Consider the following 26,462-nt stretch of genomic DNA (forward strand, 5'->3'; position numbering starts at 1 on the left):
CTCTTCCCTGGTTGGGTAGGGGTCTGGTTTCTCCTCTTCCCTGGTTGGGTAGGGGTCTGGTTTCTCCTCTTCCCTGGTTGGCTAGGGGTCTGGTTTCTCCTCTTCCCTGGTTGGCTAGGGGTCTGGTTTCTCCTCTTCCCTGGTTGGCTAGGGGTCTGGTTTCTCCTCTTCCCTGGTTGGCTAGGGGTCTGGTTTCTCCTCTTCCCTGGTTGGCTAGGGGTCTGGTTTCTCCTCGTCCCTGGTTGGCTAGGGGTCTGGTTTCTCCTCGTCCCTGGTTGGCTAGGGGTCTGGTTTCTCCTAGTCCCTGGTTGGCTAGGGGTCTGGTTTCTCCTAGTCCCTGGTTGGCTAGGGGTCTGGTCCCTTTGGGGGTCCGGCGGCTCTCGGTCTCCAGTGTGTGTGTGTGTGTGTGTCCGTCTGGCGGTCCCCGGGGTGTGTATATGTATGTGTGTGGGGGTCCGGCGGCTCTCGTGGGGGGGGGGGGTGAGGGGGGGTTCAGCGGCTCCGGTCCCCAGGGTGTGTGTGTGTGTGTGTGGGGGTCCGGCGGCTCCCCATCCCCGGAGGGGGGGGGGGGTCAGTGGGGCTGGCGTAATGGGGAGGGGGGGGGGGGGAGAGAGGGATTTTAAAGGCCGGGGATGGGGGTGTATGTAGGAGGAGGAAGGGGGAGGGCGGTCTTTCTTCTCGCTCGGAGCGTTGCGCGAATTTTGTTTTATTCATTGAGAGGAAACTGAGTGAAATAATTGTAAGAATCTGCGTCTCTGGCAATTCATCCCCATGGTAACAAGATAAATGACGTGTCTGCAGCCAGGGAGCGGAGGAGCGGGGGCGCTGCGTCTCTGCCCATTGAGCCTTCAGAAATAATCGGACACCGACTGTACCATTGTCCCCAGCTTGTATCATGTGACATCCGTGGTTCTGGATTAGGGGCTTCACCTCCGTGATCCGGTGATCGAGCCGAGTAAACCATAATATTTATACTTGTGAATTTCCGAACAAGAAGCCCATTGTATGTGGAGAGTGGCCGTGCCAGCCATTGTGTACAGGCAACTATGTAGTATCCACTGTAACTGCTCGCCTCACTGATGGGGGTCCAGGGCCGATTGTTGGGGTTCTGTCATGGGGACGCCTCCCGTTTTTTTTTTTTTTTTACACGTTGCTGTTGTTCGCTCTCTAGTTGTCAGCATTGTTCCAGCACTGAATGGCATTGTACGGTACATTTTCGTAGCAGTATATGGCGGCATATCTTTCAGGCTCTTATTGCCCTTGTGTAACCAGATCTCCTATTTTGTGTTTATACCAAAGAACCTAAAATCCTGCAGTAACTAAGTGGCACAGAGACCCTACAGGTTCACATCTACTCCTTATAGCCCTATGGTAATGATTCCGTTACCCGACATATGATGGAAGCTGCCATAGGAGACTTATGGCGGTATAGTACGGCCCTATAGGTCTGTGCATTATAGAACACAAATCTGTAATTCGGTGAAGTCGAGTGGCTCGCGGCGGCTTTTCTGCAGGTCTTGTGATGTGAAAAAAGCGAGCGCGTCCGGAGTGTCATCTAGGGCTGACAAGTGTCGTGTACGGCCGAATGCATTTAATTGTACAAGACGGGGGCGGCAGGACGGCTCAGTGGTTGGCACCGCTGCCCTACATCACTGGATCCAGCGGCACCGCAACGGCCCGGAGCTCGAATGTTCTCAATCAGGGTGTTCGGCTTCTGATTAGAAATTCAAAGTTTAATTTGGCTGATAGCCGGAACGAAACCACAAATAGTAAACCCATAATATTACATTACAAGAATGTAGTGACTGTATACATACATTGCATCCTGTATTATACTCCAGAGCTGCACTCACTATTCAGCTGGTGCAGTCACTGTGTACATACATTACATTACTGATCCTGTACCGATCCTGAGTTACATCCTATATTATCCTCTAGAGCTGCACTCACTATTCTGCTGGTGCAGTCGCTGTGTACATACATTACATTACTGATCCTGAGTTACATCCTGTATTATACTCCAGAGCTGCACTCACTATTCTGCTGGTGGAGTCGCTGTGTACATACATTACATTACTGATCCTGAGTTACATCCTGTATTATACTCCAGAGCTGCACTCACTATTCTGCTGGTGCAGTCACTGTGTACATACATTACATTACTGATCCTGTACTGATCCTGAGTTACACCCTGTATTATACTCCAGAGCTGCACTCACTATTCTGCTGGTGCAGTCACTGTGTACATACATTACATTACTGATCCTGTACTGATCCTGAGTTACACCCTGTATTATACTCCAGAGCTGCACTCACTATTCTGCTGGTGCAGTCACTGTGTACATACATTACATTACTGATCCTGTACTGATCCTGAGTTACATCCTGTATTATACTCCAGAGCTGCACTCACTATTCAGCTGGTGCAGTCACTGTGTACATACATTACATTACTGATCCTGTACCGATCCTGAGTTACATCCTGTATTATACTCCAGAGCTGCACTCACTATTCTGCTCGTGCAGTCACTGTGTACATACATTACATTACTGATCCTGAGTTACACCCTGTATTATACTCCAGAGCTGCACTCACTATTCTGCTGGTGCAGTCACTGTGTACATACATTACATTACTGATCCTGTACTGATCCTGAGTTACATCCTGTATTATACTCCAGAGCTGCACTCACTATTCTGCTGGTGCAGTCATGGTGTACATACATTACATTACTGATCCTGAGTTACTGTACTCCAGAGCTGTGAGCAATGGAAACTATCAGCAAGCTGGCAGGCTGCTGTCCCACTATGATCTTGGCAGAGCTCTTGCACGGCAGGACACTGCGGGTCTCTGTATATACAGTCAGTGGTGGTGTTGGTGGTGGTGGTTGTAGTAATGACTATATTATAGAATTACTGTTTATGCAAATTTCTAAACTTTTGGGTGATTACAGATGAGGCAATTTAAAGGTGCAGCGTCACTTGTGACTTCCCCATCCGTTATCGGAGCTTCAGGTGCCGGTGTCAGGACGAGGCGGCGGATGCGGACACAATATTTGTCTGTTCGGAGGAGTCTACATGTGAGCGCCTGTAAATGTCTTCATTGTGCCCACACGTTGCAGGGCATAGGAGGTGCCAGCAGACGTCAGCTCTTTCATTTCTGAACAAAGCTGTTTTCTTCCTCTCTGTGAACATAAAATATTTCTGTTTTGCCAATAGTGGAGGAGTACACACCGCGCCACGTGTCAGCGAGCCTCCACACCAACAAGTCACTATATGAGATACTCCTCAGCTGAAACCTAAGGCTCATGTCACCCGGCTTCCTATTTAGGCCCTGTTCTTCTTTGTTTGGCTTCTACGGCAAAAAAAAGCTCCTGCCATTACCCCTCCGGGCCACTGGATGGTGTCCTTTTACCTTGGGAAGCTCCAGTGACTACATATGTGGACACTTTTCAGTGGAGTTTCCCTTAATGGACAGCAGGGGGTTGCGGGGCTCTGAAATAGTGTTTGGCCCCTTATTTCAGGAGTGGCGCATGTACAGTACTCTCCACCCAGTAGCATTGACCCATAGTGACCAACAGTACCAAATTTGTTGTGAATTTCTCAGTTTGGGCTGTTTGAGGCCAACAGGGGGTGGGGTTAGTATAAACCTCTCCCCAAAAATGGGGGTGTGGCTTAAATACACATGGGCATACTCTATCGCGCATGCTTATCCCCTGGATTTTGGAGCCAACAATCAGCACAAGTAGGGAGGGTTTAATGAGGTAAGCCCGAGCGCTTGCCTGGGTTTGGACCGCCCACAGTTCACTTGCTACCTAATTACTATGCGTGCTGCCTTGTACAGGTATTTGTTAGGATGAGATCTGATGAGACTCCCTTTAAATAATAACATTCTAGATATCTGCAGCTGCCACTAGGGGGAGCTGGATGTATGCATTGAGCTCCTGTGCTCCCTCTAGTGGTGGCTGCAGGCAGCTAGGTTTGTATTATTGCTCTCTACGTCTTTGCAGCTTTGTTTCAGAGCTGTTGTCTTCAGCTTTCAGCTGCATTTTGTCGCTCCTTAAATATTCATGGTAATAATATAATATGCCGTGTAAACGACGGCTGCGGTTTAGCTGTAATCTTTTATTCATTTCACACTGACCGGCTGCCAGACTGAATGTTCTCTGCGTTGCTGACATTACTGTAAGCTGGGGATTGCTCTCTGTGTCTGGAGAAAAGACATTCAATTTAGGTGGATGTGGGGGTTCACCTCCTATAAGCCACTAAACTGTAATAAACACCACAGAGGAAAGGGTTAATAAGAACTTTAAAGGTCCAGTGAAAATCATTTTCTGAAAAGAGGACATAGGTGTTTGGTTTTTTGCTTTTTCTGGGCGGTGTCCAGCGCCTGCCTACATGAGTACGGTCTGTGCACTGTACATGACTCCAGGGCTGGATCACATCGTGTAGGGCAGAAAGAGGAGACCCCCGCGCACCCCACGGAAACTTCTCACTAAGCCAGTACCCTAACCTCACCCAGTCCTTCATAAGCGCCCACACAAATATCACTGCTAGTGAAATCCACTAATGTTCCCACTCAGGATAGTATCCTCTCATGGGCCCCAAAAGTGCTCCTTTATACAGTATGATGCCCCCATAGTACCCCCCCCCCCCCCTCCTTTCCACACAGACAGGGTGTTGTCTCCATAGTACATGTACAATGCCCCCACATACAGTATGATACTCAGTCTCTAATAAACAGTATGATGCCCACAGTCCCCCAAACTCACGGTAAGATGCCACTGCAGCCCACCGCACAGTAAAATTACCCCACACACAGTATGATGGCCCCACAGATCCCCACATGCAGTATGATTATCCCACTTGCCCGTGTCCTGCTTCTCTGCTGTCTGCTGCCAGTCACATGATCGGAAGGTCCTTGCAGGGTCCTCAGTCTGTACTGAGACCTGTGGACTCCTACCCCATTATTGTGTTCAGCTATATCTGCGGTTTGAGGATACAGACACCGTGGAAATTGGGATATACCCACAACCTTCCGGGACAGTGGGACAACTCCTCACATTAGAGACTGTCCTGCTGGATCCAGGATGGTTGGAGATGTGATTAAAGCCCGTGTAAATGTTGAATGTAATTCCTAAATAATACCGCCACCTGGTTAGTAAATAATACCACAATACAGGCTCTAATGATGTCACCATAAAACCTATGAGGCCCTAAACAATAATATATAGGCCCATAATAACACACCAAAAAAAAAATAGAAAAAAGGACCTTTCCAAACATATAAATAGCTTTTAGTGAACAAATATTTACTGTAAAACATGGAGATAATGTCAATACAAAGGACAAAAATAGAAAACTGACGAGTGTATGCCATGGATGTCAAACTGAAACAGAGGGACAAAATGAAAAACTTGGACCGTTGCGGGCCAACCAGTATACGGTATAATGGCCCCACATAGTCCTCCATACGGTATAATGGCCCCACATAGTCCTCCATACAGTATAATGGCCCCACATAGTCCTCCATACGGTATAATGGCCCCACATAGTCCTCCATACAGTATAATGGCCCCACATAGTCCTCCATACAGTATAATGGCCCCACATAGTCCTCCATACGGTATAATGGCCCCACATAGTCCTCCATACAGTATAATGGCCCCACATAGTCCTCCATACGGTATAATGGCCCCACATAGTCCTCCATACGGTATAATGGCCCCACATAGTCCTCCATACGGTATAATGGCCCCACATAGTCCTCCATACAGTATAATGGCCCCACATAGTCCTCCATACAGAATAATGGGTCCCACATAGTCCTCCATACAGAATAATGGGCCCCTTCACAGGCCTCCGTGCAGAGTAATGGGGCCCCTTCACAGGCCTCCGTGCAGAGTAATGGGCCCCACACAGTGGTGGTGGTTCTGGTGTCGCGGGCCAAATATAACCACCCATGGGCCAGCGTTTGACATGTATGAAGTAAGGGCTTAGCAGTCATCTCTTGCTGGTAGTCCTATGGTGTAACCCTGGGTGTACTGGATACTCGTCAGTCTTCTATTTCTGTCCTTTGTATTGCTATTATCTCCATGTTTTAATGGTTTTACAATAAATATTTGTTTATACATGCGTGTAAAGGGTCCTTTTTTTCGTTTTTTGACGTCATCATACGGTTTCTACATAGTAGAGCCATAGTGCCTTTAGTTCTATATAGTGCCTATATTGTATATTATGACATGGTGCCATATAGTACCCACTTATTAGTCATATGGTGAGTCAATAATCCCACAGTACAGTCTGTTCGATCACCATACAATGCTTACATGATGGCGGCACACAGTGCCTAGAATGTTGTATAGCGCCATATTGTGCCCACTTTGCCCAACTAGAGAAGACTGACTTGTTTCACAAAGTAATTCCTATGTCCCCTATATACTGATGTGTATAAATGTAGTCGGCTCCCCGGACCTATATATTACCGCCATACTGTGCTTGTCATACAGCACACATTATATAGTAGAGCCAAATCGTTCTCAGTCTGGCTCCATGATCACAGTAAGGCAGGGGCGGACATATCATTGGTGCAACATGTGCCGCCGCACAGGGCCCCAAGAGGTAAGGGGGCCCATTTCTACCTCCAAAGCAGGTGCAATGTTGCATTTTTAGATGCTCTTGGGCTGCAAAGGGCCCATATATTATTCTTGCACAGGGGCACTTTTCTGTCTGTCTGCCAGTGCAGTAAGGACAAGATTCCTGTCCTTCCCGCTCACTTCACGCCGCCATACCCTGCACATCATCTCTACCGTATACGCTGCTCTGAGATCATTACTGCACGTGCATGTTCCAAGGACGGCGCTCTGCAGCAATGAGGCCAGATAATGAGCCGTGTCCTTGAGACGGTGATAAAGATGCACATGGCTTGTGCCGCCGTCTCTGCAGCAGTGCCAGCGCTCCCGCTGATGTGTGTAGGTGTTTGTCGACTACGGCACAATGAATTACGGACGCGGTGAGTGACTCGCTGCTCTGCATTGTGATGTCACTGGTCCCCGGCACAGGCTGAGAATAGATAAGCAGACACCTGGCCGGATCCTAGCAGAAGTAATAGCAAGGACTCTCGCTTCCTGCTGCACGCGGAGGGGCAGCTATAGGGGGCGCAGGCACCGCCGGCTCCTGGTGCCGAAGGGGGGGGGGACACAAGCTCCTCTGCCATCATAATCATCTCCGTTAGTCCCATCAACGGTGAATGGAGCAGTTTTGCAAATGGATCCCACTCTTGACATCGGTGGGGGACCCAGCGCTCAGACACTTGCCTCCTAGATGAAGGTGTTCTTGTGGCCCCATCCTCTGAAAATCCTCTACAGTGTTTACTAGTTCTATCAGCCTTCCCCAATATGTGTCTTTCGAAATGATTCATGTCTGCAGTTAGCTCCCCCTAGTGGTGGCTGCAGATTGCCAGTATTTTATCAATTGTTAATTGCCGCATGGTTCCGCAGGACGGTAAATGAGGGTTTAGCAATTAATTTCTAATGATACAGTGAAAAGATGCTGCAACACTCAGGAAATTGCCTCTTGGCAGCGCACACATCAGAAAAGCATTATGTACACGTCGCACAGGCACAGCGCACACATCAGAAAAGCATTATGTACACGTCGCACAGGCACAGCGCACAATCAGAAAAGCATTATGTACACGTCGCACAGGCACAGCGCACACATCAGAAAAGCATTATGTACACGTCGCACAGGCACAGCGCACACATCAGAAAAGCATTATGTACACGTCGCACAGGCACAGCGCACACATCAGAAAAGCATTATGTACACGTCGCACAGGCACAGCGCACACATCAGAAAAGCATTATGTACACGTCGCACAGGCACAGCGCACAATCAGAAAAGCATTATGTACACGTCGCACAGGCACAGCGCACACATCAGAAAAGCATTATGTACATGTCGCACAGGCACAGCGCACAATCAGAAAAGCATTATGTACACGTCGCACAGGCACAGCACACACATCAGAGAAGCATTATGTACACGTCCACAGGTACAGTGCATGCGTTGCACAGCGTGCATATCAGAGAAGCATTATGTACACATCCACAGGCACAGCGCATGCGTTAGTGTACACGTCACCCAAGCACAGCGCACGCGTTGCACAGCGCGCACATCAGAGAAGCATCATGTACACGTCACACAGACACAGCGCGCACATCAGAGAAGCGTTCTGTAGGTGTCGCACAAGCGCGCACATCAGAGAAGCGTTCTGTAGGTGTCGCACAAGCGCGCACATCAGAGAAGCGTTCTGTAGGTGTCGCACAAGCACGCACATCAGAGAAGCGTTCTGTAGGCGTCGCACAGGCACTGCGCATGCGTCAGAAGAACGGCACACATAATACAGAGGCACAATGCATGCGTCACACAAACACCGCACACATGTCACACAAGCATGCTTGCGTCACACGAACAGCTCAGACGACAAAGGAAGGGCAGCGCACACATTACACACTCTTCGCACATTGAAGAAGCTGAGTGCATGAGGCACAATCACAGGGCACACATCCGACAAGAACCGTGCACACTCCACACAAGCAGAACACGCATGCAAGAGACATCAGACAAGAACGCATTATGCAAGCGTAGTGCCCACATCAGGCAAGCGCATGCATCAGTCAAGCAAAGCGCACCCATCAGACAAGTGTAGCGCTCACGTCACACAAGCACAGGACATGTCGCTAGATGATCATACAAGTGTCGGGCATAGCAGGCAGACACCAGGCCGCTGAGAGGCTGCAGATACGCAGCATTAGAAAACCCCTGTGGACATGAGTCTGGTGCAGTTTTCAATCAGCTTTCTAAAGAGTGATTGAATGGTAATGGCTGTGCGGTGTTACAAGTTTGCCTACAAAAGCATCCGGCCAGTAACCATCATCAATCATCTCCTGAATTTGCCGGATTCAGGAGAACAGCGGCATCTATACCAGATAAACATATTACATATTTATGCCGAGTGACAGAACCCCTTTAACGGCGTCAGGAGTTGTAGTAATAGATCTTCTTTAACATGATGGATTCTAACTTGCCACCATTAAAAAAAAAAAAAAAAAAAAAACACCCAGTGCCACCATTCCTCCCAGTCACAGAATCCTAAATCTGTGTCCATTTAGGCCCCACCCCCTTGTCACTACAAAAAAAAAAATGCAAGACACGCCTCTTTATGTAAATGTTTAAGCTCCGCCTCTTTGAGATTCTGTAGGTGATCTACAGCTTCTGATTCTGGGGAAGCGGAAGATGGAAAAACTGCCAACTAGGTGATGTGTAGTGAATGAATGCGGAGTATGACGTTGCCATAGTTACGCTGAGATTATGTATGTTCGCTTCTTAGCAGATTACAGGATTTTCTGTATTAAACCTGAATGCTGGAGAGCAATAACTGGGCGACTGCGTACACTACATGATGACTACACGTGATGAGATGTTGGGTATTGTAGTGGTTGGGGGGAGGGGTAAAGCTGAGATTGTATCCTCCGCTGTTTGTGTCCTGGCTCCATCAGCAGAACACAGCTCAGGTGCCGACAGCTCTAGAGCAAAGGAGCTGTTGTAATCTGCTGTTAGAGTTCCCAGGATTTTGGGAAGTCGCCAAAAATGTCCAAGAACACCCAAAAAAATGGGCCCAATTTGGACACTGATTTGTTACACCCAGATTCACTGAACAGTCCCAGCAAAATCGTAATCGTGGGCAAGTACGAATAATGGTCCTTACCTGGGACTGCAAACTGCTAAAAAGCTAGAGTTGTGGATCAGCATTAATCCTGACGTCTGGTTGACGCTTGTGGAGTTTGCAGAACTTTACACCAAGATTTATTAATATTAGAGGGAAAACCAGACGCCAAGCCAGACCCCTAAACTCAATCAGACCACCAAAATAAATCGCACTCCAGACCAGACCCCTAAATCTGTCATTAAACTTCAGCGGAGACCCCCTATAATTGATCAGACCCCAAATAACACATCTATAATTGAGCAGACCCCTAAACTTCTCATGAATTAGAGTGCAGCCGAGACTCCCTATAATTGGTTAGACCCCAATTAAGACCTCTGTAATTGAACAGACATCAGACCCTTAAAATTAATCAGACCTCTATATTTGCAGACCCCAAGACCCAATCCTTATAATTGATGAGACGCCCTATAATGACTCAGAACCCTGCAATTAATCAAATCCCAGACCAGGTCCTTATAACTAATTAAACCTCAGACGAGTCTCTAAAATTATTCTGACCCTCGACCAGTCAGGATAAAGAAAAATATTTCCTTACTGCCACCACATGACGTTTTGATGAAGAAGTTGAGTGCAGTGCCATGCCTATGCATTTTAGGTCTGCAGAGACAGCGGGAGTCTCAGATCTGGATTCTTCTGGTTATCAGTCACCACTAGGGGGAGCTCAGGAGCTGACTGTATACTGCTCTATGGTTGAGTTCAATGTATAATCAGTATGCAGTCGGCTCCCTCTAGTGGTGTCTGCAGGAAGTCAGAATGTTGTCATTTAGCTATAGGTCTATGCGCAGAATTTGGAGCTAGGAATCACATATTCGTGCCTTTTGGCCATCAAGAACATACATGCTGCTGTGCTTATGCCTCGAAATGTGCATTTCTGAAAGATTTTGGGGGCTTTCCAGACAATGAATCTGGCTGGGCTTAGATATTGGGGTGGGGGCTGCCAAAGCAATTGCAAGGTCTGCTGCGCAGATCGTTGGACCCTTGACAGCACGGGCGTCATTAGTTGGCCATTAGTCATTGACGCCTTGGTGTCCTCCGGTGTGATGGTCAGTGCCTCCTTACATCAGAGGCTGGAGGAAGAGGATGGTGGTGACTGAATATCTGCTCCCATTTTTAATTAAGGAAGAGGTTACGACAAGCGTGGCGGAGGTGGCAGATGGCCGGGATTACACGGAGCGAATGTTTTGTCTGGACCCTACGTGATAACAATAATTTGCCGAAATGTTCCTCCTAGTAACGCGGGGCCAAGAGAAGCTGCGCCATTGTCCTGTCCATAGAGACCGCACAGCCGCACGTTACCTGGAAGGCAGAGGTTAATATTGACTGTCTGCTAATTAAAAAGGCGGCTGGTGCAGCAGAGCTGAGTTTGCTTTTTGCACAGGATAGAAGTCTGTGCTGATTTCACCTTTTTTTTTTTTTTTCTTGTTACTAAAAGGGTGTGTTGACTTTTGCAACTTTTTTGTTTGTTTTATTTTTTTCCATTGCAGTAATAATTTAAATTAAAGAGATTTTGCAAATAGTTATCTAGGTAAAAAAATGTCCTACCGGTTTGCGTACACAGCACCTATGTGTCTCTATGGTTACAGACTACAACAGTCCCTGTGTAGTCTGGTCCTGTCACGGGGCCGGGGGAGAGTGAAGTAAACATGACTGCAGGGTCAGATTATACAGGGATTGTTTGGAGTTTGTACCAATGGAGCCACATAGGGTTATAAACACAAAACGGTACAAGATGTTTAATCAAACAATATGAACATTATATATTCTGTGACTATAGAAGTCCAGTCTCTGCACAGCCCATAGTTACATCACTGTCAGCCGTACAGCATGGCTTGTGTGACTTATGAAGCATTAAGCTGCCTGATCCCAACATGTCCTGTGGGTGATCTAATGGGGGAGTGATAACTGCTGAAGAGCTGCTGCCAACAGTATTATAGTAGTTATATTCTTGTACATAGGGAGCAGTATTATAGTAGTTATATTCTTGTACATAGGAGCAGTATTATAGTAGTTATATTCTTGTACATAGGGAGCAGTTTTATAGTAGTTATATTCTTGTACATAGGAGCGGTATTATAGTAGTTATATTCTTGTACATAGGGGCAGTATTATAGTAGTTATATTCCTGCATATAGGGGGCAGTATTATAGTAGTTATATTCTTGTATATAGGGGGCAGTATTATAGTAGTTATATTCTTGTACATAGGAGCAGTATTATAGTTGTTATATTCTAGTACATAGGGGAAGTATTATAGTAGTTATATTCTTGTACATAGGAGCAGTATTATAGTTGTTATATTCTTGTACATAGGGGGCAGTATTATAGTAGGTATATTCTTGTACATAGGAGCAGTATTATAGTAGGTATATTCTTGTACATAGGAGCAGTATTATAGTTGTTATATTCTTGTACATAGGAGCAGTATTATAGTTGTTATATTCTTGTACATAGGAGCAGTATTATTGTAGTTATATTCTTGTACATAGGAGCAGTATTATAGTAGTTATATTCTTGTACATAGGGGGCAGTATTATAGTAGTTATATTCTTGTACATAGGAGCAGTATTATAGTAGTTATATTCTTGTACATAGGAGTCAGTATTATAGTAGTTATATTCTTGTACATAGGAGCAGTATTATAGTAGGTATATTCTTGTACATAGGAGCAGTATTATAGGAGTTATATTCTAGTACATAGGGGAAGTACTATAGTAGTTATATTCTTGTACATAGGAGCAGTATTATAGTAGTTATATTCTTGTACATAGGGGGCAGTATTATATTTGTTATATTCTTGTACATAGGGGGCAGTATTATAGTAGTTATATTCTTGTACATAGGGGGCACTATTATAGTAGTTATAGTGAAGTGACACAGTAATGCTCGTGACTGCTTGGATAACAATCACTCTCATCCTCTGTCTGATCTATATAATGACTGGATATTCTATGCATTTGCTGTTATATATAATCTGCTATAAACATTTAAAGCTAAATGTATATCTTAATGTAATTACAATTGATCAATATATAGTGGATAAAATATGTGAAGCTCTGTGTGAGGAAATCCAATAAGACGCCCATCTGGAGACGGAAGATAAGTCCTTGTAGATGACACAAAAGGAGTATTGATCAGTTCTATTCTGCATTCACCCCAAGGACAAGACCCATGGAAATAACCCAATGACCTTCCTGTGAATTGGTTATGCTCTCGTTCATTCTGCCCCCTCCCCCACCTTGCCTTATGGACACCACTTTTCTTCTGTTAGGTCGCAGTAAAGCGGCCATTGCTGTGATTCTTTGATCTATGGACTGAGAAATATCTTCTACGTCAGAGGTTTCTTTAAAAGGAATATCCATCCTTCCATATCGAAAGAGATTTTCACTGATACAAATATCCAAATCCCTGCATGCACACAGACTTGACTGCTCATGTTTTTTGCACCCACCACTAGGGGGAGCCAAGGCTGTCTTCATTAGACAAGCCCAAAATTATTGGGTTTTACTCATCATATGTGATCTTTGCATTGCACGTGGTGGCCCAATCTCTGATTACACAAGCCACCATTACCTCCCTTTCAATCTTGGCAGCGCCCCCGGCATAATATCTAATCTTATTTCTTCTGATGTTAATTTATAGGCATTGTATGAAATTACATGTGATTTCTGCATCGGCGTTGTCTGCCATCGCAGAGACCTGTCTGATCTCTTTATGCCGCTCTCAACCTCTCAGACAAATCTGATTAATTTTAAGGGCTAATTAGGAGATAATCGTTAACCAATCAGGGTGCAATTACAAAGTTTACATAATTTGTGTTCTGCATGGGGCAGAATAATGACCACAGGTTACAACAGATTATCTGAAACCAGAAGTTTCCGTCCACTATATAAAAAGACACATCTGCATGTTTTTCTCAAGCTCTGACATGATATCAGAATAAACCTTTCCCTTTTTAGGTGAATTAGGATTATCATCATTTTTAGTATTTGCCAAATGCCAGAATAATGAGAGAGAGAGAATGTTTTAAGGCATTTTTATTACTTACTGCAAAGTCAAAAGTTTCCATCCATCTCATTAGTATTTGGTACCATTGCCCTTACACTGAATGACTTGGGTCACACGTTTGGGATCTCCTTCCACAAGCTTCTCACAATAGTTGGTCAGAATTTGGGCCGATTCCTCCTGACAAAACTGGTGTCACTGATCCAGGTTTGTAGGTCGTCTTGCTCGCAGCCTTTTCAGCTTTGCCCATAAATTTTCAATAGGATTGAGATCAGGGCTTTGTGATGGCCACTCCAAAACATGGACTTTGTTATCCTTCAGCTACTTTGTTACCATTTTGGCAGTATGCTTTAGGGCATTGTCCATTTGGAAGACCCATTTCCGCTCAAGCTTTACCTTCCTGGCTGATGTCTTGAGATGTTGCTTCAGTATTGTCACATAATCTTCTTTTCTCATGATACCATCTATTTTGTGACGTGCACCAGTCCCTCCTGCAGCAAAACAACCCCACAACATGATGCTGCCACCCCCGTGTTTCACAGTTGGGATGGTGTTTTTAGGCTTCCAAGCTTCTCCCTTTTTCCTACAAACGTAACGATGGTCATTATGCCCAAAAAGTTCAATTTTAGTTTCATCAGATCACAGGACATGTCTCCAAAAATTAAGGTCTTTGTTCCTGTGTGCATTTGCAAACATTAATCTGGCTTTATGTTTCTTTAGGAGTAATGGCTTCTTCCTGGCAGAGTGGCCTTTCAGTCCATGTTACAGAACTCGTTTCACTCTGGACATTGACACAATCTTACCAGCTTCTGCCATCATCTTCACAAGGTCTTTTGCTTTTGTCCTTGGGTTGATATGCACATGTCAGAACAAAGCACGTTCATCTCTGGGACACAGAACCCGTCTCCTTCCTGAGCGGTATGATGGCTGGACATTCCCATCTTGTTTGTACTTGCGTATTATTGTTTGTACAGATGAACGAGGCACCTTCAGGTATCTTGAAATTGTACCCAAGGATGTGCCAGACTTGTGCAAGTCCACAATTCTCTTCCTGGTATTGTCACGCTGTCTCTGTATACTGGAGGTAGGGGGCCTAAGCTGACCCTAAGCTGGGGCCCTGACTAATCCCTCAACCTGGAGGTACTGTTAAAGGTACAGAGGTCCAGGCCGCCAGCGTAACCCCTACCTCCTGAGGATCCCTGCACCTAAGTAATCTAGTCCTGAGAAGGACCCCGATCACAACAAAAGGGGACAAGTAATAATATGCCCACACACAGTACTTAGACGAACGAGACAGTACAAGGGAAAAACCAAAACCACCTTGCATACAAAAACTACACAACTACAACAGAGGGAACACCAACGGGAAAGGAGATAAATGATAAAGCGAGGAAGAGAAAAAACTCTCCGAATACACTTATCTCTGAAACTCCAAATACCACGATCCGCTCTGTTTCTCTGCATGAAATGCTTTCACCGACACTTCCCTAACAGACCAGCAGGCATTTGAAGGAGTCTCACTACAGCAGCATTGATTGCAGCTGGGCGAGGCTGGACCTCGTCTAGCACAGAGAGAGAGAGAATTAACTCCCTCACTGCCGAAAAACACAAAGCACCAAAAAGTCAGCTGCGAGAAGTCAGGCTGTGTAATCGTGACTATCTTCGTGGCGACACACCCGTGACAGTACCCCCCCTTCTACGAGGGGCCTCCGGACCCTCAGGGCCAGGTTTATCCGGGTGAGTCGTGTGGAAGGCCCGAACTAATCGGTCTGCGTTAATATCCGACGCAGGAACCCACATCCTCTCCTCAGGACCATACCCCTTCCAATGAACCAGGTACTGAAGGGACCGGCGATTAAAGCGTGAATCGATGACCCTCGATACCTGGAACTCCAAGTTACCATTGACCACCACTGGAGGATGAGGTAAAGGTGACGGTATCACCGGCGCCACATACCTCTTAAGCAACGATCTGTGGAACACGTTGTGAATTTTAAACGTAGGGGGGAGGTCAAGACGGAATGCCACCGGATTAATAATAGAACTGATTCTGTATGGCCCGATGAACCTGGGACCCAGTTTCCAGGAGGGAACCTTAAGTTTTATATTCCTGGTAGACAACCATACCCGATCGTTCACACTTAGGTCCGGACCAGACACTCTCCTCCTATCAGCCATACGTTTGTATCGGTTCCCCATAGTATTCAGATTCTTCAGCACCCCTCTCCATACTGAAGCGAGTGATGAGGAAAATCGTTCCTCCTCAGGAACCCCCGAAGAGCCCCCCCTACTGAAAGTACAAAACTGGGGGTGAAAACCATATGCCCCAAAAAACGGGGACTTACCAGTGGACTCGCTCCGCCTATTATTAAGAGCAAACTCTGCCAGAGGTAAGAAAGAAGCCCAGTCCTCCTGGTTCTCTGACACAAAACACCGGAGATATGTCTCCAAGCTCTGGTTCATACGTTCCGTCTGACCATTGGTCTGAGGATGAAAAGCCGATGAGAACGACAAATGCATCCCCCGCCGTGCACAAAACGCCTTCCAGAACTTGGACACAAACTGAGACCCCCGATCAGACACCACCTCGGAGGGTACCCCGTGAAGCCTCATAATCTCCCCAATGAACACCTGCGCAAGAGTTTTAGCATTAGGGAGAGCCGGAAGAGCGATAAAATGTGCCATCTTGCTGAACCTGTCCACTACAACGAGTATGACCGTTTTACCCGAAGACGGAGGGAGGTCCGTAATAAAGTCCATAGACAGATGAGTCCAAGGACGCTCCGGGATCTTCAAAGGTAAGAGGGCCCCAGACGGACGGGTATGTGAGGTCTTAGAGCGCGCACAAACCCCACAGGACGCGACAAAAGTTACCACCTCCTTATGTAAGTTAGGCCACCAAAACCGACGCGAGAGGAGATCCACAGTTGCTCTACTCCCCGGGTGTCCTGCAAAAACTGAGTTATGGTGTGCCTCGATCACCTTTTGTCGCAACTGATCTGGAACAAACAGTCTCCCCGGAGGTCCAACAGGGGCGTCCCCCTGAGCCTCCAATACCTCCTCCTCCAGCTCGGAGCATACTGCCGAAACCACCACCCCCTCCTGAAGGATAGGAATCGGGTCGTCCGTATTCCCGGCCCCAGGGAAACTACGAGATAAGGCATCCGCCTTTACATTTTTTGACCCAGGACGATATGTAACGACAAAATTAAACCTGGTAAAAAACAATGACCACCTAGCTTGTCTGGGATTCAGACGTTTCGCGGACTCCAGATATAGCAGGTTCTTGTGATCGGTGATGACGGTGACTGGATGGACTGCCCCCTCCAAAAAATGGCGCCACTCCTCAAAAGCTAACTTAATGGCCAAGAGTTCCCTATTGCCGACATCGTAATTCCTCTCAGCGGACGACAATTTTTTAGAGAAAAAGGCGCACGGATGCCACTTACCAGGGGACGAACCTTGTGACAATACTGCTCCCACCCCTACCTCGGAAGCGTCTACCTCTACAATGAATGGCTGTGACGCATCAGGTTGAATGAGTATGGGTGCCGAGGCAAAACATTTTTTTCAAGGAGGAGAATGCTTGACAAGCCTTGTCAGACCACCTAGAAAAATCCATCCCCTTTTTAGTCATGTCTGTGAGAGGCTTAACCATGGACGAGAAATTACGAATGGACTTCCGGTAATAATTAGCAAACCCCAGGAAACGTTGTAGTGCCTTAAGATTCTCTGGCCGATCCCACTCAAGAACTGCCCGCACTTTCCCAGGGTCCATACGAAAACCGGACGCTGAAACCAGGAAGCCTAAAAACTGGAGTTCCTGTACGGCGAACACACACTTTTCCCATTTGGCATACAGTTTATTATCCCGCAAGATCTGTAACACCTGCCTAACGTGCTCCTGATGAGACACCAGATCCGGCGAGTAAATTAAGATATCATCCAGATATATGACAACAAACTGTCCCACCAGGCGGCGAAAAATGTCATTAACAAAGTGTTGGAACACCGCCGGGGCATTAGTCAGACCGAATGGCATGATAAGGTTCTCATAATGCCCCTCCGGAGTGTTAAACGCCGTCTTCCACTCATCCCCCTCCTTCATCCTAATCAGATTGTACGCCCCCCTGAGATCCAACTTAGAGAACCATTTGGCGCCCACGATCTGATTAAAGAGATCGGGAATAAGTGGGAGCGGATACGGATCTCGGACCGTAATCCGATTAAGTTCACGGAAATCCAGGCAAGGGCGTAGGCCTCCATCTTTCTTCTTAACAAAGAAGAACCCCGCAGCCACCGGTGAAGATGAAGGTCTAATATGCCCCTTAGCCAGACTTTCTGAAATATAATCCTTCATGACCTGCCTCTCAGGACCAGAAAGGTTATACAACCTAGCTTTAGGTAACTTGGCCTCAGGGAGCAGTTTTACAGAACAGTCATACTCGCGATGAGGAGGTAGTTCCTGACACCCTTTCTCCGAGAATACATCCTCAAAGTCCGCCAGAAATGAAGGTAAGACCCAAGGAGTAACCGCACCGATGACCGTGTTCATGCAGTTTTTATTACAGAATTTACTCCATTGGCTTATCTCTCTGGTTTGCCAATTAATAACCGGGTTATGCTTAGTTAACCAAGGAAGGCCCAACACTATAGGAGTGGGAAGACCCTCCAACACGTAGCAAGACAACAGTTCTTTATGTATCGCCCCCACTTGAAGTTTTACGTCATGCACAGCTTGCAAAAAACTTCCCTGACCGAGAGGCCTGGCATCGATCGAGAATATGGGGATGGGTTTAGCCAACTCACTCAATCGCATACCTTGAACCCGGGCAAACCGAGCATCAACCAGATTAGCCCCGGCCCCACTATCCAGAAGAACAGATATCCTCTCAGTTCTCGTACCCACCACCACCTCCGCCGGTACGAGAAACTGAGACGAACCTAGGGACGAAATACCTACTCCCAGATTGCCGTCCACCACACAACCTGGGATCAACAGTTTTCCGACGACTCTTCACTCTGCAAGGGACGGGATGGACACCCTCCAATAAAATGTCCCTTTCTCCCGCAGAAGAAACACCTTCCTGTCTTATGGCGCACCACCGGTCCCCTCCCCCGAAATGATGTCCCTCCTAATTGCATAGGCTCCTCTGGACTGACCAGGGGAACCACCATATGAGGGGACCTTGTAGGAGGTGGAGTCATCACAGGGGGTAGAGTTATCCCGCACCTCTCCCGAAGCCGTCTGTCAACGCGAATAGCAAGGGCCATAGCGGCTTCCAGTGACGCGGGAGAGTCATACTGTGCCAACACATCCTGTAATTTGTCGGATAAACCTTGACAAAACTGGCTCCTAAGAGCCGGGTCATTCCACTGGGTGTCCGTGGCCCACCTACGGAACTCCGAACAGAATTCCTCCGCCGGACGATCTCCCTGCTGGATCCTACGTAACTTAGACTCAGCAAGGGAGATCCGATCTGGGTCATCATATACAAGTCCCAGAGCAGCGAAAAACCTATCCACTGACTGGAGAGCCGGGGAGCCCGGGGGAAGAGAGAACGCCCAAGATTGTGGGTCCCCTTGTAGGAGCGAGATGACAATTCCCACCCTTTGTTCTTCACTCCCCGATGACCGAGGCCGCAGCCGAAAGTACAACTTGCATGCCTCCCGGAAAACAAAAAACTTGTCCCGCCCCCCAGTGAACCTGTCAGGGAGAGCTACTTTAAGTTCTGGTCCGGCTTGCTCCTGAGGATGCAAAACCTTGGACCTAACGTCCGCCAGCTCCATGGACAAACTCTGCAACTGCCGAGCTAGACCGGCTACTGGATCCATGGTAGCTGGAGAAAAACTAAGTGGTCGGTGAAAATGTCACGCTGTCTCTGTATACTGGAGGTAGGGGGCCTAAGCTGACCCTAAGCTGGGGCCCTGACTAATCCCTCAACCTGGAGGTACTGTTAAAGGTACAGAGGTCCAGGCCGCCAGCGTAACCCCTACCTCCTGAGGATCCCTGCACCTAAGTAATCTAGTCCTGAGAAGGACCCCGATCACAACAAAAGGGGACAAGTAATAATATGCCCACACACAGTACTTAGACGAACGAGACAGTACAAGGGAAAAACCAAAACCACCTTGCATACAAAAACTACACAACTACAACAGAGGAAACACCAACGGGAAAGGAGATAAATGATAAAGCGAGGAAGAGAAAAAACTCTCCGAATACACTTATCTCTGAAACTCCAAATACCACGATCCGCTCTGTTTGTCTGCATGAAATGCTTTCACCGACACTTCCCTAACAGACCAGCAGGCATTTGAAGGAGTCTCACTACAGCAGCATTGATTGCAGCTGGGCGAGGCTGGACCTCGTCTAGCACAGAGAGAGAGAGAATTAACTCCCTCACTGCCGAAAAACACAAAGCACCAAAAAGTCAGCTGCGAGAAGTCAGGCTGTGTAATCGTGACTATCTTCGTGGCGACACACCCGTGACAGGTATCTTGGCTGATTGTTTTAGACTTTCCCATGATGCTACACAAAGAAGCAGTGTGTTTCAGGTGTGCATTAAAGTACATCCACAGATGTCTCTAACTCAGATGTTGCTTAAAAGCCAGAAGCTTCCAAACACATGACATCATCATATGGGCGGTCCAGAATTGTTTAAAGGCATAGTAATCTCAGTGTATGTAAACTTTTGACTTTGCAGTAAGTAATAAAAATGCCTTAAAACATTCTCTCTCTCATTCTGTCATTTGGCAAATATTAAAAATGATGGTAATCCTAATTGTCCTAAAATGGGAAAGGTTTATTCTGATTTCATGTCAGATATTGAGAAAAACATGTATATGTGTATACTAATATATTCTCAAATCAAAACTTTGTAAGTAAAAAGTTTTGGGGTTTTTTTTTCGCCTTTTTTTGAAATCCGTAATTTTGTTTCCGTTGATGGCTGTGAGGGCTTGTTTTTTTGTGACGAGCTGTGGTTTTTATTGGTACCATATTGTAGCACACATGATGTTTTGATTAATTTTATTTCCATTTTTGGTGGTTGGAAGTGCATTAACCCAAAAAAAGTTTATAGTGTTTTTTTTTGTTTGTTTGTTTTTTTTTACACCTTATATTGTACAGGTTGGTTTATTTATATTTTGATAGATTGGACTTTTCCAAACATAGAAATACCAAATATTTTTTAATATAATAATTTGAACAAAGGGGACTTAATAATAATAATAATGTTATTATTTATTATTATTATTACAGGACATGAGCCTGCGATCGCTTTTACTATGCCATACCATAGTTTTGTTTTTAGTTATACTGACATTCAGAAGGACAAAATGGCAGCTATGGGGCCTTCAGTGGTCTTTCAGAGGCCATGGCCCCTCAGTGTCCCTCCAATCACACCACAGAGGGACTACTTGTAGCTGGTGGGCTCTCACATTGGCAACCAGACCATTTAAATACCCCGTCAGTGATTAATAGCTACATCTAAATGGTTAAAGAGCAGCCATCAGAGCGAACTCCGGTCGTTGCTGTCAGAGGTGGACGTCAGATACTTTGCTCCATACACCCAACCCTGACTGACATACATTACGGGGTTAAAGGGAAGCTCCTGATTAGAAGCAATTTTAATTTTTAAAGCCTATGTGATGATTATAACCATAGCATAGGCAAATGATTTGTTTTTGTATTTCTGCAGAGAAAGATGGGAGCTCCAGTGCCCCAGAAATAGAGGGATCAGAGACAGGAGGCGGGGGGGAAACCGTCCCAGAAGAGAAGGCGGTGATCGCTCCTCTGGTGCTGTCCGCTATGGGCCCAGTGAAAATACCCATCCCAGAGAGAGAGACATGGACTCGTCAGATGGATTTCATCATGTCCTGTGTGGGTTTCGCTGTTGGTTTGGGAAACGTATGGAGATTTCCATACCTCTGCTACAAGAATGGTGGAGGTAAGGGCTAAAAATATTTATCTTCTATCTACAAGTCTAGCATATCTAACTGTTATATCTGCCAAAAATAGTAATGGAATAATAGAAAAATAGTAGGCGCAAAGCCTCCCAAACAATCCGGTTGTAGTAGTGTGTGTGTGTGTGTGTGTGTTGCAAGGATGAAAAAGGAGGAGTCGTGCAGATGCCACCAGTGTCGGGGGACACATCTTTGCTGCCTCTAATAGTCAGGACAATTACGCAACTGACTGACGAGTGATGGACGAGGCCTCGGCTGCTTCCACTATTAGGCCGGTTATTGGGCAACTCACAGTGAGCGTATGGTATATACACTTCAGATTCCAATGCATGGAAATATACAGTACATATATACCCAGTACAGTCACTGCCACCTCCACAAAAGCAAAAGAAACTACTGCCTCCACCAGTCGCTTATACAGGTTGATTGGACACCTTTTACAGGTAGTGTATGGCTTCAGAGGTGCGGTTAACAGAGCAAGTTGAGATATATATTACACACACACACACACACACACACACACACACACACACACACACACACACACACACACACACACACACACACTGTATCAAAACAATACGGTATATACACATACATAGGATAAAAAGGATAACAGAAGAAATTTTCTAAAACTGTCATGGAAATGGCCCAGAGCTTGACTGAGGGAGGTACTCCTTAGGAAAGCAGACAGAACCTACTACAAGCTGTACCTTCCAGGACTGAAAAAATACAAGAACCCATGTGCTGCATTTTATTAGATGAAGGTTATGCCCACATACCTCCTTTTGGTGAGCTCATATGGGGGCTGGTTGTGGGATGTGGTAGGTCTTTTAGAAGTTTGATATCCCCCCTCCAACTTTCAGGATATCTTCACCCCTGCTGGTCCCAGGAGGGAGATATTGTGGTCATGTTTTCTATTTGATTTTGTCTTACTATAGAGATAAAACACGGTATGGATGGCATAATCCATTGGACCAGTATTACATTGGAGGGGTTAGAATAGCCTTACGGTGATGTGAGTGAATGCGCTATGTTTGTCCCTTTTTGCTACAACTCCAAAAAAATATGGCATCTATGGGTTGTACAGTCTGAAACTACTGGCTAGAGGTATCCAGAAGCATCGTTAAGGCCCCAACCTCCCAGAAACCCTCTGAGTCAGTAACTGGTCCTGTTACCCTGCTAGTTGGTTGAAGAGGGTCCAGAAGGCAGCATGTTGCCTGCATTCTGGGCACTCTGACTGCGGGTGACAGCAGCTATGCAGGCGGTCTCCCTGGGGGATAACAACACTTTCCCCCTCACCCTGACAGGTTGTGGGACACTTTCCCACCATCCTGACAGGTTGGGGATAAAACTTTCCCCGCATGCCCTGATACCTCAGCAGCAATGCTAATTATGTGGGAGCTACCACCGGCCATGTCACAGTTCGTCGTGACACTGGTTGCCTGCACGGGCCCACCTCCTTTATGATCCCAGTGTCTGCCCCCATCGCCCGTATCACTGATGCTCTCTTCTTTTAGGGGATCCTCAGCAACATCACCCCACAACGTGACCAGGCTGAGTTTTCCTATACAACGAAACACATGATAATCATGCATGACATTGACATTCAGATTATTAACATTTGAATCGCATGCATTACGATATCTGGGAGGGTTGTCCTGAGTGTATTTACCGTCCCAGATCAGTTCCCAATAATACATTTGTGGGGAGGTTCTGACACCTCCACTTTCCTTGTGGGGGAGGGATGTAATTGCTACATGTACAGTATTGTCCCAGGTATAAATAAACACTGGTTCCAATCCTCAAAACTGCACAGAATCCTCGCAGGGACCGTGCAAGGTTTTTAGTGACCGGAATGATTTCTCAAACCAGATCACCAATGATCTGTGATATCCCACCACTGCCACCTGTTTGTAAGGGGACGCACCTCCGCTGCCTCTAATAGTCAGGGCAATTACGCAATTGACTGACGAGTGATGGAAGAGGCCGCAGCTACTTCCACTACTAGGCCGGATATTTGGGAACTGTCAGCGTATGGCATATACACCTCAGATTCCAACTCATGGAATATACATATATACCCAGGTACGGTCCCTGCAAACTCCACAACAAGAAAATTAACTACTAGCTGCCACCATCAATCGTTTATACAGGCCGATTGGACACCCATTACAGGTGGCGTATAGCTTCAGGGGTGCTGTTTGCAGAGCAAGAGGAATAGCGCTATTAAATTTTATATATTTAATCCGGAAAGGTAGGCAGTGTTTATATTTATTTATATAAAGTGTAAGTGAACACACCAGGTTCCATGGCAGTTGTTTTCATGGTTCTCAAATGAGAGCAAAAAGAAAAATGGGAAAAACCAAAAATATATATGTTCAAATTTCCTTGGATAGAAATATAGATGTAGTAAAAAACTGGAATAGCACCATAAAAGCAAACAGTGGTGCAAGGCCTCCAAACAACTATGCCTCTGTCATATACATGTAAAAAGAAGAGCATGCAGCACTCCAAAAATCCGTGAAGAAAGTGGCTTAATTAGCCCATCTGGTGTGGCACTGATTTTTGGAGTGCTATGTATGTATGTATGTATGTATGTATGTATGCTGTCACAGACATGGATCAGAGCTTAGCGGAGGGAGGTACTCCTTAGGAAAACGGACAGAACCTACAGCAAGCTGTACCTTCCAGGACTGACAAAATACAACAGCCCAAATTCTGCTTTTTATTAGTTCAAGGTTACGCTCCCATACCCCCCGCTTGGTGAGCTCATGTGAGGCCTGGTTGTGGGATGCGTTGGGTCTTAGAAGTTTATGAAATCCCCAACTTTCAGGATATGTTTGCCCCTGGAGGTCCCAGGTAGTAGATATTGTAGTCCTGTTTCCTATAGCGATTTTTACCTTTTCTATAGAGATGGAACATGATATGGATGGCGTCATCCATTGGACTAATATTAAGTTTGAGGGGTTAGAATAGCCTTACAGTGATGTGAGTGAATGCATTATGTTTGTCCCTTTGCTACAATGCCAAAAATATATCTCCCATAAATATCGGATCAATGCTAACTCCAATGTTCATCACTGGCTCCAAAAAGTCTGAAAACCAGTGCTTTGAACAGGGAAAACTCTTTCCCCGGAAGTGTACTTCTCCGCCTCTGAATAAACAAATCCCAGTCTGGGTGGCTGGTTCTCAGAGCAGATTCCCTGTTGTAATTACCTGGTCACTCCAGGAGGTCCCTGTTTCAATCGAGGTTCTCGGCTCTTTAACTTCCCCAGTTATAATCAGTTTCTCACTTCCCCAATTATAATTAATCCCATATGTTCAATGTGAGGGTGATATGTCGCTTTTCCGGAGATGTCTTTATGGATTTAAGTTTCTCTCTACGACGATATACAGTGCCTACAAGTAGTAGTCAACCCCCTGCAGATTTAGCTGGTTTGATAAGATGCAAATAAGTTAGAGCCTTCAAACTGCAAACGAGAGTAGGTTTTATGAACAGAAGCATAAATCTTACAAACCAAAAAGTTATGTTGCTCAGTTGAATTTTATTAAATTTTAAACATAAGTGTGGCTCAATTATTATACAACCCCTATGTTTAATATTTTGTGGAATAACCCTTGTTTGCAATTACAGCTAATAATCGTCTTTTATAAGACCTGATCAGGCCGGCACAGCTCTGTGGAGTTATCTTGGCCCACTCCTCCATGCAGATCTTCTCCAAGTTATCTAGGTTCTTTGGGTGTCTCATGTGGACTTTATTCTTGAGCTCCTTCCACAAGTTTTCAATTGGGTTAAGGTCAGGAGACTGACTAGGCCACTCCAACACCTTGACTTTTTCCCTCTTGAACCAGGCCTTGGTTTTCTTGGCTGTGTGCTTTGGGTCATTGTCTTGTTGGAAGATGAAATTACGACCCATCTTAAGATCCTTGATGGAGGAGCGGAGGTTCTTGGCCAAAATCTCCAGGTAGGCCGTGCTATCCATCTTCCCATGGATGCGGACCAGATGGCCAGACCCCCTTGGCTGAGAAACATCCCCACAGCATGATGCTGCCACCACCATGCTTGACTGTAGGGATGGTATTCTTGGGGTCGTATGCAGTGCCATCCAGTCTCCAAACGTCACGTGTGTGGTTGGCACCAAAGATCTCGATCTTGGTCTCATCAGACCATAGAACCTTGAACCAGTCTGTCTCAGAGTCCTCCAAGTGATCATGAGCAAACTGTAGACGAGCCTTGACATGACGCTTTGAAAGTAAAGGTACCATACAGGCTCGTCTGGAATGGAGACCATTGCGGTGGAGTACGTTACTTATGGTATTGACTGAAACCAATGTCCCCACTGCCATGAGATCTTCCCGGAGCTCCTTCCTTGTTGTCCTTGGGTTAGCCTTGACTCTTCGGACAAGCCTGGCCTCGGCACGGGAGGACACTTTCAAAGGCTGTCCAGGCCATGGAAGGCTAACAGTAGTTCCATAAGCCTTCCACTTACGGATGATGCTCCCAACAGTGGAGACAGGTAGGCCCAACTCCTTGGAAAGGGTTTTGTACCCCTTGCCAGCCTTGTGACCCTCCACGATCTTGTCTCTGATGGCCTTGGAATGCTCCTTTGTCTTTCCCATGATGACCATGTCTGAGTGCTGTTCACAAGTTTGGGGAGGGTCTTAAATTGTCAGAAAAGGCTGGCAAAAGAGATCTTTAA

General features: G+C 46.2%; 1 protein-coding gene across 2 annotated transcripts in view; it reads left to right on the top strand.

Moving 5' to 3' along the window:
- The window catches only part of LOC141157495 (sodium- and chloride-dependent creatine transporter 1-like), a 53,499-nt gene that overhangs the window by 3,012 nt on the left and 24,025 nt on the right, over positions 1-26,462 (top strand). The window contains exon 2 of one of the 2 annotated variants that reach the window (XM_073644864.1): positions 21,495-21,743. The exons of the other annotated variant lie outside the window; for it this stretch is intronic. Within the exon in view, the coding sequence (XP_073500965.1) occupies positions 21,495-21,743 (249 nt within the window). The remainder of the gene's footprint in view (positions 1-21,494; positions 21,744-26,462) is intronic. 2 annotated transcript variants of the gene reach the window in all.

Source organism: Phyllobates terribilis, unplaced genomic scaffold, assembly GCF_046119375.1.
Source record: "Phyllobates terribilis strain yellow unplaced genomic scaffold, ASM4611937v1 Scaffold_8__6_contigs__length_399053987, whole genome shotgun sequence".
NCBI classification, from domain to species: domain Eukaryota; kingdom Metazoa; phylum Chordata; class Amphibia; order Anura; family Dendrobatidae; genus Phyllobates; species Phyllobates terribilis.